At 49.2% G+C, this 14813-nt stretch overlaps 1 protein-coding gene across 1 annotated transcript; it reads left to right on the plus strand.

Moving 5' to 3' along the window:
* The first annotated feature begins 2683 nt into the window (after positions 1–2683).
* Positions 2684–10442, plus strand: LOC109735906 (TOM1-like protein 9). Its single transcript, XM_020295108.4, has 10 exons — positions 2684–2961; positions 4146–4224; positions 4875–4973; positions 5056–5169; positions 5375–5538; positions 6071–6152; positions 6377–6462; positions 8349–8528; positions 8705–9201; positions 9602–10442. The coding sequence occupies exons 1-10, from the start codon at positions 2858–2860 to the stop codon at positions 10243–10245; spliced, it is 2049 nt and encodes a 682-aa protein (XP_020150697.1). The 5' UTR covers positions 2684–2857; the 3' UTR covers positions 10246–10442.
* Positions 10443–14813: the final 4371 nt, after the last annotated feature.

Raw genomic sequence — 14813 nt, forward strand, 5'->3', positions numbered from 1 at the left:
TCACGACGGATGTCGCGGGGAGCAACGCCTTTTTCCCGTCCACGTCCGCCACGATGCCTGTTCCGGCCATTTGCTCCTCCATGAGCTGGTGCTCATCGAGGAGCCGGAGGTTGTAACTCTAGTTGGCCTGCGCCTGCCAGAACGCTGCCTTCCACTCTTCCATCACCATGTCAGTGAAGTGAGCCCATGCCTCACCCATGGTGATGCCAGCCAACAAGGGCGGTGGCGCCGGCTCGTCGGCAAGCCAACCTCTATCTAGAGGTTCGGCAGGCCTGCTGGGCGACCGCAATACCAGAGAGGCCGTCTCGTAGGGCTTTGGAGTTCGTGGTCATGGCGGGTGTGGTGCACGATGGAGGAGATCGAGATGGGGAGCGGAGGTGTTGATGCGGTTGTTGTTGGGCGCGTGGCCACGTTTAAATAGTGGGCGGATGACAGTGGCCATGTAGTGAGATGTTTAATGCTGGCAGGTAGACAAACGGTTGTGTGGCTTGCATGTGGGCGTCGGAGTAGGTTCCTCGACAAACACACTAGTTTAATGGCGAGGCGATGCTCTCAGCCGACACACAATTTCAATGCCGACCCCAGTGAGAGGTCGCATCCACTCTGGCCGGCATGAATGCGGCACTCACCGCTTCAAGAGGGAAATGGCGCGAGTGAGGAGAGGGTTTTTGGTGGGTCATGGTTGTCAGGCGCGTGGGTGGCAGTGGTATGGACGCCCACAAAGCCCCCCAGTTTGCTTCCAGTTCACGGGAAAGAGCACGTCTGGACTGATCAATCAACGGATGTGGGACTGTACGTCGGACCGCATGGTCTGAATGGATGCCGGCGGTTTGAGGGTCCGCATTGTAGCGAGTCAACGACACTCCCTGGACGCCTCTTTTAAGAGCATCTACAGTCGGACTTAGCAAATCTGCCTCCTATAAGCCTACGGATGCGCCCGGGTGCATCCGCGGAGTGACTGGCCACACCTCAAATTTTCTTTCACACAACCGGACACCCCAATTAGCAAATCTCAAATCCATACAAAACACATGCAACGTACGTAAACGATGCAGCACACATCGTCTGGCTACTACATCAGGACATGCCATCAGGCTACCAAAATCTAGCATGTTCTACCTACATATTAGCTATGGGCAAGCTTATCCATAGCTGCCCTTGCCCTTCCCTGTGCCTTTGCCATCTTTCTCGCGGAAGTAGTGCTCGAAAACACAAACTGGATCTAGCCGGACATGCTCGTCGCTGGAGCCGTTCGACCCGTCGCTGCCTCCTCCTTCTCTTTGGGGGGGGGGGTGGCAATCTGACCATGCCACAGACCACCTGATTTTGCTCTCGGGCAAGGACGTGCGTGTTCCTTCACTGCCGCTTCTTTACGATGCGGGCACAGATGGCTTCCTCTCCTCCGCGACAATGCCTGCCATCGCATCTGCCGCCATGTCGGCAGGGAGGCTGGCCTTGACCACCCTTATCCTCTCCTTCCCATGGTGGACGCACTGCTCCATTTAGCACTCATACTCCGGTGGACTGGAGATGGGGAGGCTACCAGACCGCGATGAACCAGCCCCGACGGACCCGAGCGCCCTTTGCGCCTACGCAATGGATTTGCATCAGGCAGACCCCCCTGTTGGTCGGGCGCAATCCTCCCGGGAGCGGCGGAGGGCAATGCGGGCGCTGCTCCCCATGCCAGAGAAGGCCGGAGATTGCCGGACGGAGCTTGGGTGGCAGAGTGGACTAGAGGGGAGTGGCTAGGGGTTTTTCGGGAAGCGGATGGAAACGAATATATGTGGGGTCAAGATGGGCCAGAGTGGGCCGACTCCGATGTTGTAGACGCGCCAGGTCGCGCCCTAGATTTAGACTGAATATATGAGGGGTGACGGTCTGCACGGGCGTTTGAGGACGGTTTGAGGCGCCCGTCCGACCGCATTTTCTTGATCCATCATTGACCGGTCCTCCGTCCGGATGTTTGAGGGGAGTTTGAGGCGTCTGGCTGTAGATACTCTTAAGTATGTTCCAATGTGTGCAGGAGCGTTCATCAAGCTGCTTCACTTGTTTGCAGGAGGAAGACAACGCAGAGCACATCTTGATCCAATGTGTGTTCGCTAGGGAAGTGTGGCATGAATGCCTACAAGAGCTCAACTTGAACGTGGAGCGGCCGACGATGGAGGATACTTTGCTGGATTGGTGGTTGCAGGCTAGGAGGGGATTCAGGAAAGAGTCCAAGCACGGGTTCGACACTTTTGTGATTGCGGTCACCTGGACTTTGTGGAAGCAACATAATGCGCGGGTCTTCAATAGAACGGCCCAACAGAAATCACCTCATCAGGTGGTGGGTGCGATCCTGCAGGAAATCCAAAAATGGAGGGAGGCGGGTCTAGGAGTAGGCGGGTTGTCACGATTTGTTAGAGAGAAGGCTTTGGTTTCTGAGTGGGGTGTAATCGGGCGTGGCCTAGGTGCGATGTTCGCATCCTCCTCTAGGCGTCTCTTGTAAACTTGTTGCTCTTCTTCTATAAAGATAAGGTATGCTATTGGCGTACTCTCGAAAAAAAAGTATGTTCCAAGTTATTTCTACTAGTTTAAAAAAAAAGTACTACTACTATATGTTCAAGTTTAAAAGTCCATCAAAATCTCGAGTGTTAGAGCAAATCTGGCCGAACCAGATCAAAATCAAATTCCGATTCCCAACACGGAATTAATTAAAGAGAGAGAATTTTTCTTTCCTTTCGTCGTCCGACCGACCGGACATAGAGGGGCCAAGCAAAGCAAACGCGAAGATACGGAAACAGCGAGGCTCGCCGACTAGGGTTTGCGCTGCTCCTCTCTCCCGTCCCCGTCGACGCCGACCAGGCGCCCCGCCGCGATGCCACAGTCCGTCCTGGTCGATCGCGCGACCAGCGAGTCGCTCATCGGGCCCGACTGGTCCCTCAACCTCGAGATCTGCGACATCCTCAACCACGACCCCTCGTGAGCCCTTCTTCGCCCTCCCCTTTGCTATCCACATGTCTGCTTTGATCGTTCACGGCATCGTCGGCGTGGAGTGGTGCTCGTGGTCGTGGCGAGGGGTACCGTGCTTAATTGGGACGGGGTCTGGTCTGTCCCGCTGCTATTCTGTGGTAGTCTCCCCATGATTTTGTAGGATGGAGGTCGGGGTGACGCTTGTGGTAAACATGGGGTGAGGGCTCGGACTGGAATGATTGATCGATCCTTGTTGTCCTGCGAAATTCAACTGAGGTTCAATCTATTTTTGTGGTACAGAGTAGACATGGAGTGAATTCGATTTTTTTCACTAATCACTATTCATTGATAAGTAAAGAAACTGAAATTAAGGAGTCCATGCCCTGTCCTGGTTAATTAAATCTACAGTTGAGATGCCAGTTTAGTGTGAATTTTGTTTGGAGATGCAATACACCCGGGTTATCTGCACTCCTGGCTCGCCTGCTGGTGCCAAAAGATCTCCCATCTTCTTGCCACAGGATAACATATACCATGCCTAGTCAAGCAATGACGAGGATTGGGGTCGTGATGGGAAAATGTGACATGGTCAGCTCTTTCCAATCACTTTACCAATTTTATAGCTGATATATTGTCCTGTGACCTGTAAAAGTGAATATGAACAAGATGTTCAGTAGCAGCTAGTAATGGTACTGGAAAAGGATAAGAAAACTAGCATGGAGTGGAAGAAGCAAATATTCGTTAACCAGGATTTTAGTGGAGCCCGTGCCAGCGAATTTTGAGGACTCCTTGTTAGTTTTTGACTTTGTATAGACGATGAATGTAATAATCTTGACCCGTTGAGCTGTTCATGAAGCTTGTGCAGTAAGTGCATGTTCCATCAAAATAGATAATCACCGGGTATGAGTAGTATTGATGTTTCGAAGCCATAGGGGCTTTGAAGAAATCATGAGGATGTTAGTCTGAGGCTTATAATCCCTCCGTCCCAAAATAAGTGTCTCAACTTTAGTACAACTGTTAGTATAAAGTTAGTACAAAGTTGAGACACTTATTTTGGGACGGAGGGAGTATTAGACAGTCTCGGACCAAATGTTATTTTAGCTCGTGCGTCAGTTATTTGCTATATTGTTGCATGGTATGCCGTATTTAACATTTTCACTACTAGTATATTCTCTCATACTTTATGTGCACAATAGGCAAGCTAAAGATGTAGTCAAGTCTATCAAGAAGCGGATTGGACACAAGAATTCAAAGATCCAGCTCCTCGCACTAACAGTAAGTATCATTTTGTGCACTCGTATCTTTATCTCCATGATATTGCAAAGTTCTGTATATCTTTCAGTATTACTTACACATGAATTGATTAATGACTCCATATTGAGTGTGTCATGTTATGGCTTGATCGTAATTTTGGAATGATAAGTTGGCTAGAAGCTAAACTAGGATGAAACTAGCGTGATGAGCTATTGATTGTTTGTTCGAAAGTTGATGGTAGCCATAATAACGTGAAGCGGAGAATCTCATGTAACAATCAACGATTGACAGTTAGCCAGAGCCAAAAAGACATTGAACAGGCTCCAGTCAGCACTTCAACATCATCGTATGTTAAATGATTCATGCTAGAGTAACATCTTAAAGATGGGTGTGATGGTGAATACAAGTTTGTTTGGATTGCGGATATTAGGAGTGGTCTAGGTGACAGATTCAGAAGAATTTATGAGGGAGAACATAATGGGCTATGTAACGGAGCATTGTCACTTGTTAGGTTCCTTAACCTATGCTGAGCAGTATCTTGTATCTCTGTATCTGCTGTGTATAGTGCTAGTTGGAAGTCATACTTTGTGGTTTATTTGTTCTGTAATCTAATCCCAAGTAAGCTAAACCAGCCTGTAATGAAGTAATTCATTTTATTTCCCCCTTTTCAGCTGCTGGAGACGCTGATTAAAAATTGTGGAGATTTTGTTCACATGCATGTTGCTGAGAGAGATATACTCCATGAAATGGTGAAGATTGTTAAGAAAAAGGTCTGCCTGCAAATTAGTATTCTGTCTCACAATATAATGTTAAGAATAAGATTTCAGTTTTGATTTCCCTTTTGTTTTGTAGCCTGATTATCATGTAAAAGAGAAGATACTCATTTTGATTGACACCTGGCAAGAAGCTTTTGGTGGTGCTCGTGCAAGATATCCACAATATTATGCGGCATATCAAGAACTGCTGGTATTATTCACTTTAAGTATGCTGACATTTGGTTCATCTTCCTTTACTAGATCAGATTAAATCAGTTATACAATTTTTTTGAGCATTTCTTAAGCCAACATTCAGTAACATGAAAACATCTGTGCTCTAGTGTACATCATACATTTGCTTTTTGATATATGAAACCTCCTTCAACTTATCATAATGTCCCTCTCTGATATACCAGCGTGCTGGAGCCGTATTTCCTCAAAGGTCAGAGAGTTCTGTGCCAATCTATACTCCACCACAAACTCAACCTCTACAGAACTACCCTCCTCCTGCTTTACGTAATACTGATTATCGGCAAGAGGCACCCGAATCATCTTCAGTGCCAGAAGTATCTACACTAAGGTATATTATCTTCAAGAACCTAGTGACCATGAAGGCACGGATAAATGATGCTCAGAACTAGTGTGAACTATGTCCATTATCTTGTGCACATTTGAATTATGACAGAATTGATTGCTGACATACTGCTAATCCCTTTGCCCATTAATATACTATGCAATTTGCCTCCAGAATTTATGTAATTGATATGATGACAGTATGTGTACATTATTATTTTCGCTAAGATCATTTTCTAGAGAAAGTGTTGAGGCATAACCTAACCAGAACCCTAAGATATTATGTATTAATTTAAGATGATTACAAATATATGAGACCTTAAATACTGAAATGCTTCCTCTTTCCAGAGCTTGAATGTGTGTCTTTTACTGTACAGTAACTTTCTAGTTATATCCGTTATTTGGACCTGTAATTGCTTTTAGTTTCCTTTCCAATTCTGTAACCAGTGTCATCATCACTATGGTTAGCAATGTACTACTTCGAAGTCTTCAAGTTCCCTTTATAAGAATGTTTCAAATTTGCAAAACTTTTTCTCCAGTGCGACAGAAATTCAGAATGCAAGTGGCGTCATGGATGTTCTCTCAGAGATGTTAAATGCTATTGATCCTGGTAACAGAGAGGTATTTCAGTGCTCATTGCCTACTCACATGCTGTAACAATATGTGGTTCATAAAATGATCCAATGACCGGTTTTGTTGCGGAAAGTTAATGCAGGAAAAAATAACACCATTCTACATGGCTGTGTTGAATTTTCTTACTTAAAGTTGGATATGTATTTCTGGTTATATGATTTAGATGTCAGGTCAGTATATTGCTTAACTGTAAATCTGTAATGAACATGCAGGGTCTAAGGCAGGAGGTCATTGTGGACCTTGTGGACCAATGTCGTTCTTACAAGCAGAGAGTGGTTCAGCTCGTCAACACGACCTCGTAAGTTTCTTTTGTGGTGTCCGGCTGTTTAACCAGCATATGAACTACATGGAATCGGGTAGTGGAATGTAGGATATGCATTTTTCTGACCTAATTAATAGTTTTGATAACCCACTAACTGCCTTTGCTACCAAATTCATTTTGATGTCCTCTTGATAAAACTGAGGGAAAGAAATGCTGTGAATATCTATGCTAAATGCTATCCAATTATACACCTCTGGAGTTTCTTGACAGAATTTCTGGAATCTCTCGAGTTCTCTATTCTTCTTTGCTACATAAACACCATATACAAGGACCTTTGTCCGACTACTACTAACACACGCAGCTCAATATACAACACCACTTCCCCTCAAGATGGGACTTCAAGGTTGTTCCCTCATAAATCCGCTCTTAGATGAGAAAATATATATCACCACATGATTCGTCCGGTCATGAACTGGATTATTTGCAATATTCATCGTTCTTGTGGCCACACAGAAGCTTCAACCGCCATTTGGCCACCAGCCTGAACTCTGGTAGAAGACCTCTCATCCATAATATCTTGAAACACACTGTCATGGCTCCATATTCTGCTCTGGAGGTAGATCAGGACACCACCAAGATACTGAGTAACCTCCAACAAAGACACACAATACTGATGTTGATCTCCTATCTGGCCCAATCAGCATCACAATAGCAACCGACGTCCAGACGATAATTTCTTCCTTCCCCTTTGAGTGATCCAAGCCCCACATATTCTTCTTCTCAAGGGCTGCCAACTTTTCCAACATAGCCTGATACAACTAGGGATCTGCTTTGCTGTTCTCCAATCAGTTGGGACTACTGTAGACTTAGTAAAGCGATGAAGGCTATGTAATCTGGTGACAGTGATTCATATGACGCATAGTTGGCTATATCATTCTCAAAGCCATATTTGGAACCCTAGCCACTGTCCTTGTACCGTGGCTCATCACTCTCGCCACACTGACCACTGCAAGCTCACTTCCCCAGGAACTCTTGCCAGCTGCTGATCCATGTGCAGCTGGCGTGAGTAGACAAATCACTGCTGACCAAGCTGGAGTTTGGTTGACAAAGCTGCTGCATTCAACTGGATTCACCGCTTTCCTATTGGACTCTCTTGGTCCTAACTTGTACCATGGTGGCGAGAAACATGCCTCCTTGGGTGGATCAAGTGCCGCTGGCACAGTGAGCTCTGATACTCTTCTCTGCTATATGCATACAACACCAAAACATGAATCTACTGCTACTACTAACACACAGTGCTCAATATACGCCAGTTTTGATGCAGTAATTTAAATAAGCTTGCATTCACTCCCTAAGCACTCCTAAAACTGCTCTTTATTCGAATTAATTCCTGAATATATTAGTTTGTGTCATGGTACCTCACCCTAATCTCTACATTTTAGGCATGTGACTTTACAGAAATAATTGGCAACTTCTTATTGGCGTGTTCAGATCAGTAATATATAGAGAAATTGTGGTGGTAATACCACCAATCCACCATTTGTCTAATTTAACAGAAATACACAACGGGAAGAAAATATATTAGCTAGTTCAGCCCTGTAGGTAATCATATTACTAGTGTAATACTATATACATCTTTTTTTGCGGGGATACTGTATGCATACTTCAGTTATTTTCTAGTCCAAAATTTATGTCTGATACTGTATCACTGTGTTATGTTTGAGATACGTCCACTCATGTACATGACTGTATTATTTGATGAAAATTGGGTGACTGAACTTATATTTGCTGGTTGCTTTTGCTGTAACTAGATTTCACAATGTAGCTTTGTATTACTGATTGAATTTCTGTAGTCTGTTGTGTTCGTTTGAGTACGTATGATATTGTTGTCTTAACTATTTCCATGCATTAAATTGTCACAGCGATGAAGAGCTGCTAAGCCAGGGCCTTTCATTGAATGATGATTTGCAGCGTGTTCTAGCAAAACATGATGCAATTGCTGCAGGCATAGCTGTTCGGGTAGAAAAGCCAAAACCACCACAGGCCCCTGCAAATAGTTCCCCACCAGCAAAGCCAGAGGGGCCAAAAGAGCCAACTCAAAGGTTGTGTTATCTTATACCAAGCATCCTGTTTTAATCTACTCATGTTACTCTCCTGAAATGATGCATGCGTAATGCGGCTTCAGAACTCTCGAAACAGTATTGGAATGATTGAAATAGTAGAGTACTGCATTATGCTCTGACTGACTTCTTCATTATATACCATCTGAACCTGTCAGGTCTTCTGAAGCTGCTGGTAAGGTTTCTCCATTTGAGCAATTAGCACTTCCTGCTCCTCCATCATCCAGCACCTCAAAGCCTCCTGGAGAAGCATCTGTTGGCCCTAGTATTGACCTACTCAGTGGAGATGATTATTTCAAGCCAGAACCTGTGAATTCCCAAGCACTTGTTCCTGTTGGCAATTCCCCTGCAGCTTCTGCTTCAGGCCACAATACCTTAGATCTTGTAGACATGTTTTCGCAAAGCGATGCTAGCAATAACAATCACAACCCTGTTATATCGTCCCCAATATTGAACTCAAACCCTAATCTCTCGGCACCACAAGCATATCCTGCTCCACAGCATCCTGTTCCACCACAGCAGTCTTCATTTTCCAATGGGTTGACCTCCAATACGATCCCAACTTATGGTCAAGGTCCTGACCTAAACTCAGCAAGTTCGTGGAATGGGCAGCTTGCTCAAGGAATGAATCAACCACAGCAGGCACCAAATTATGGTACATAACACTATCTTCTATAGTTACAATATGACCTTCTAATATGTTATATAGTACTGCCCTCCGTCCCACAATATAATATATTATTGCAACCAGTATGTGAGTATATCAGTTGTAATAACATCTTATATTATGGGATGGAGGGAGTAATATTTATGTTTGGTATCTACTCCCTCCGTATTAAAATACAAGACGTTTTTTGACACTATATTTTGATACAGAGGGAGTAGTTCTTACTAGATTTGATTTGTAAATGCTATTTATGCACTACAAGTTTTTCGATAGTGTAGTGTGGACTCTTGTTTTTGTTTGTCCGCTGAATATTTCCGTAGTTTTGCCTCTGTTTATGGCATGTACTATACAAGGTTGTCCTCAGCTGTAGGCACTTTGTGATTGTCAGGTCAAGATGATCAAAGCAGCGACCTACCACCACCACCCTGGGAAACTCAGCCTGCAGAAAGCGATCAGTTCCAAGCTGGCCAACCTGACAACAGGTTGGCAATGCCACCAGGACAATTCGGAGGCATTCCACCCCAACCTGTTCAAGTTGGTCAGCCTGGGCAGGTTTCACTGTCGCAACCATTGCTGACTGGACAACCAGGCGGGATGCAGTTTCCACCAGGATATGTGGAGCAGCCTGGGGCTCAACATCCGCAATCAATGCCAAACACGCAATATGGGGGCATGTATCCTTCAATGCAAGGCAACCAAGCAGGCGGCATGTATCCCCAACAGATGGCAGGAGATATCTACCAGCAACAGATGTATGGTGGGCAGATGGCGGCCGGCTATGGCTATGGTCAGCAGCCTGGAGGCTACTATGTCCCAAATGCTGCATACGGGTATCCCAGTGCAAACGACCTTTCTCAGAGAATGAACGGACTTGCCATGCAAAACAACGGCTTATATGGCACACCTGCGTCTTCTTCCCTTCAGCAGGCTAATAGGCCAGCAAGACCCGAAGATTCACTCTTTGGTGATCTGGTTAGCATTGCCAAAACAAAGCCTAGCAAAACTGCAGCTAATAAGGCCGGTGGCTTGTAAAGATGAATGAGAATCCTTGTTAGCACCATTTCTGTGACAGCGATAGCTTCTGCTCATAGTACATAAGTTCTTTGGAAAGTCCCCCTATTGGGGAGTAGTAGGCGAGTTATAGATTTTGAAATTCATAGCAAGTGTGGTTCGGTATAATCCTATTTTTGTTTACTCGGAAGCCATTATATTTTGTTCACTTGTTGCAAGCGCAGGGTTCTCGTGAATCATCAGAAATTCTTCTGTACATACATTCGGTTTCTTTCGTGTACCTTCTTTTGGTCTTGGGCAGCATTTGCGGAGTAATTATTGTATTTGTGATGCTTGTGATGACTGATGAGTAGCTTACTGCTGTGGAATTATGCTAGTTGGGGGCACTTGGTAAACTGGACTAAAGGCCTTGAACTGTTAGTAGTTCAGTCCTACCGCTCAATTCTCTGACGATTGAGTTGCCCAACCTACAGATGTATAAATGGGCTCATCATCCAGTTTTGTATTTACAGCAGAGGTATGGCTTTGGAGGAGAGCCCCAAAGGCTAGATGGTAGAACCAGGGATCCTACCGGACCTGCTCCGTAGGTTGTAGGGGAAGGATGGAGAGGGGCGAGGCGATGAGCGGGCGCGCCGGCGGCTGGGCGCCGTCGCGTAGGAGGAAGATGGCGGCGGCGGCTAGGGTTAGAGGCGGCTAGGGTTCCGGCTCCTCTGGGAGCCGGGCAATAGGGATAATAATATTCTTATTGCTTGATTCCAAAAAGAGTCTTACAGCCTATATTTATAACCTAGATAACTTGCATAAGAATTAACCTAAGATAACTTGCATAAGATTAACCTAAGATAACTTGTGGGCTAAGATTGCCCGGTGGGCCTAGCTAAACCGGCCATAACACTTCTCCCCGCCTGCACAAACAGCTCGTCCTCGAGCTGTAAGGTGGAGAAGCGCTTGCGGAACTCCTCGAGGCGATCAACCAGCGTCGAACACGTTCTCGACAGCTGGGGCGGCCAGGTCGGCGGTGACGGCGTCCTCCGGAATGTAGTCTGCAACCTCCAGGTAGAAGAGTCGCGGGCAGGCATGGCCGGGCTTGTAGGGCTCGTCGCAGTTGAAGCACAATCCTTGGCGGCGACGCTCGAGTAGCTCGGCTGAGGTGAGCCGGCGGAACGGGCGCGCCACGGTCGCGGCGAGGGGTGCCGCAGAAGCCTGCGCAGGCCGACCCTGCGCGGAATCCGGCCCGGGTAGTGACCCAGCGGTCCGGGACGGTGATTCGTGCTGGATGGCCAACGCGCGGCGCTCGAACGCGCGGGTGTAGTACATGGCCGACTGGAGATCCTGGGGTCCCCGAAGCTCCACGTCCACGCGGACGTGATCCGGAAGTCCACCGACAAAGAGGTCGGCCCGCTGCTGCGCCGTCACGCCTGACGCATGGCATGCAAGGGCCTGGAAACGTTCGGCGAAGTCCTGCACCGTGGAGGTGAAGGAAAGGCGGCCTAGCTCCGCCAGGCGGCTCCCGCGGACCGGGGGCCCAAAACGAATGAGGCAGAGCTCACGGAAGCGCTCCCAAGGGGGCATACTGCCCTCATCCTGCTCGAGGGCGTAGTACCAGGTCTGGGCTGCACCTCGGAGGTGGTAGGATGCCAGCCAAGTGCGCTCCGACGCGAGCGTGCGCTGGCCACGGAAAAACTGCTCACATTGGTTGAGCCAGTTAAGCGGGTCCTCCGTGCCGTCATAAGTGGCGAAGTCGATCTTGGCGAACTGTGGCGGCGTCTGGGTCGGCGCGCCATGGCCGACCGGCTCGGCGGTGCGGCGCAGTGACGATGACGGTGCCCGGTCAACGGTGGGGAGGCCGCCGTAGGCCCCCGCGGAGCCGGACGAGGCCCCAGACTGCAACATGGGTACCGGTGGGTCCCCGGCCTCCGTGTAAACTGGCGGTGGCGACGTCCCGGTTAGCCAGGCCGGGATCGGGGACGGTGACGGCGGAAACCGGACCTGCTGGATCGGGAGGCCTCCCGGTGTGGACTGGCCCAGTCCGGAGCTGGACCGGCGCGGGCGGCGCGGCTGGGGTCGGCGCGGGCCAGTGCGACCAATGTGGCGCTGGGGCGGGCGCGGGAGGCGCGGGTGGCGCCGCGAGAACCGGCGCGGGCCACTGCGGCTAGGACGGCGCTGGGGCGGGCGGCGGCTGGAGCGACGGATGGGCCCCGACGATCGCCGCAGGTACCGAGTACCAGGGCAGGTGCAGCAGCGGCGGGGGCCCGCCGGTGTAGCCCGCCTGGAACGGCAGCAGGGGCGTCCCGCTCGGGCCCGACGCGTTCTAGATCGGCCAGTGCGTCGCCGGGTGGCTGTAGGCGGGGGGCGTAGCCGGCGGGGTGGTGTGCGGGCCGGCCAAGTACAGGGAGATGCCCTGGACGGTCGTCACGAGGTCCCGCAGGGTGCTGGTCATCTCCTCCGGCGTGAAGACGGAGGTTGTCGGTGGGGAGGAAGTGACGGGGGCCGGCGGCGCGGAGGTGATCGGGGCCGGCGACGTTGGGACCCGGCAGTGGTCATCGGGGCGGTGGTGATGATGGACAGCGGCGGCGTGGGTGTTGAAGACGACATGATCGAACCCGAGTCTCTGGATACCAAATTGGTAGAACCAGGGATCCTACCGGACCTGCTCCGTAGGTTGTAGGGGAAGGATGGAGTGGGGCGAGGCGATGAGCGGGCGCGCCGGCGGCTGGGCGCCGTCGCGTAGGAGGAAGATGGCGGCGGCTAGGGTTCCGGCTACTCTGGGAGCCGGGCAATAGGGATAATTATACTCTTATTGTTTGATTCCAAAAAGAGTCTTACAGCCTATATTTATAACCTAGATAACTTGCATAAGAATTAACTTAACATATTTGCATAAGAATTAACCTAAGATAACTTGTGGGCTAAGATTGCCCGGTGGGCCTAGCTAAACCGGCCATAACACTTCTCGCCGCCCTTGATAAAGCAAAGCTTGGGTTCCCAAGTCTTGCATATGCACATGAGCTCAACTAGGGAAATGCTTGGCTCCTCAGGGCTGTAGCTGCCTAGAAATCCACATGAGCTCAACTAGGGGGAAAAGCTTGTCTGCTCAGGGCAGCAGCTGCATACAAATCCATTCAAGAAAATAATTCAATTATATTAGCTTTTTATAGACAAACGTGGGGTTTGCGAGCCAACGTAAGACCGGCTCGGGATAATGGGACCCTTTTCTATAGAGGGATTATTGTACAAAATTGGATGAATAAATCATACTCTATCTATATTATTAACGATTATGTATCACAATCCATCTTGAGATACTTGAATCAATACCTATTCGATGGATCTTTTTTTTTCTTTGCCAGGAACCAGATTTGAACGAGTAACACGAGGATTTTCGGCTATAGATAGTTGTCCTGGCTTAAAAAATGAGACCAACTCAAGGGCTAACCCTCATTGGCTTTTTTTATAGGAGAAACTCCGTGAGCGCCGCGGGTTCAAGCCTACTCCAGTTGTCCAGCCAACGGGTGGACGCCCCGCCCTCATAGTTGTCCTGGCCTCATGATTCGACATGCTTCTTGCGTATTGCTAGAGAAAAGTATGTATTCTTAATTTGCGTGGGCGTGGGTCACCTACACATGTCTCCACACACGCATGATAAGTGAGTGCTTCACATTGGGGGGGGGCTCCCACCAGCCCCGTGTCGCTCCCCCACGGGGCGGCCCGGGCGCGAAACCCTAGCCGCTGGAGCCCGCACAACCCACCCACCCCCTCCCCTCCGCCGCCGCCGGCAAGCGCCGCCGGGCAAAGCCCACGCGGTGTTGGCGGCGGCGGGCCTTTTTCTTCCCTCTCGCCTGGGGAACAAGCTGCGCGGGGCTGCTCAACTGGGATGAGGATGAGCTCGGCGGCGTGGGGATGAGCTCGGCGGCGTGGGTGCACGGCGAGGTCGGGCGCGACCGAGGCGAGGCTGCTCGCGCTGGAGGCTGGGCAGCGCGACCTGGTGCGCTGGAGGCCTGGCGGCTCGCGCTCGGACTGAGAGCTGTCGTTCCGCGTCGGCCGGTGCTGCGCGGGCGCCCGCAGATCTGGTGTGTCGCGGTCGCGGCGGCGGGCAGGGCTGTCGACTGGGCGCGGGTCTGCGCGCCAGGGGAGCGCGGCGGAGTGCACGGACGTTGCGGGAGCGCCAAGCTCCTGGGCGTGGAGAGCTAGGGCCGATCCCGATCTGGACGGGCCTGCGTTGGGTTTCCCCGGTGCAGATCGGGCGGGGTGGCTGTGAAGGAAATATGCCCTAGAGGCAATAATAAAGTATTATATATTTCCTTATATCATGATAAATGTTTATTATTCAGGCTAGAATTGTATTAACCGGAAACATAATACATGTGTGAATATATAGACAAACAGAGTGTCACTAGTATGCCTCTACTTGACTAGCTCGTTAATCAAAGATGGTTATGTTTCCTAGCCATAGATACAAGTTGTCATTTGATTAACGAGATCACCTCATTAGGAGAATGACGTGATTGACTTGACCCATTCCGTTAGCTTAGCACTCGATCGTTTAGTATGTTGCTATTGCTTTCTTCATGACTTATACATGTTCCTAT

This window comes from Aegilops tauschii, chromosome 7, assembly GCF_002575655.3.
Source record: "Aegilops tauschii subsp. strangulata cultivar AL8/78 chromosome 7, Aet v6.0, whole genome shotgun sequence".
Lineage (NCBI taxonomy): Eukaryota > Viridiplantae > Streptophyta > Magnoliopsida > Poales > Poaceae > Aegilops > Aegilops tauschii.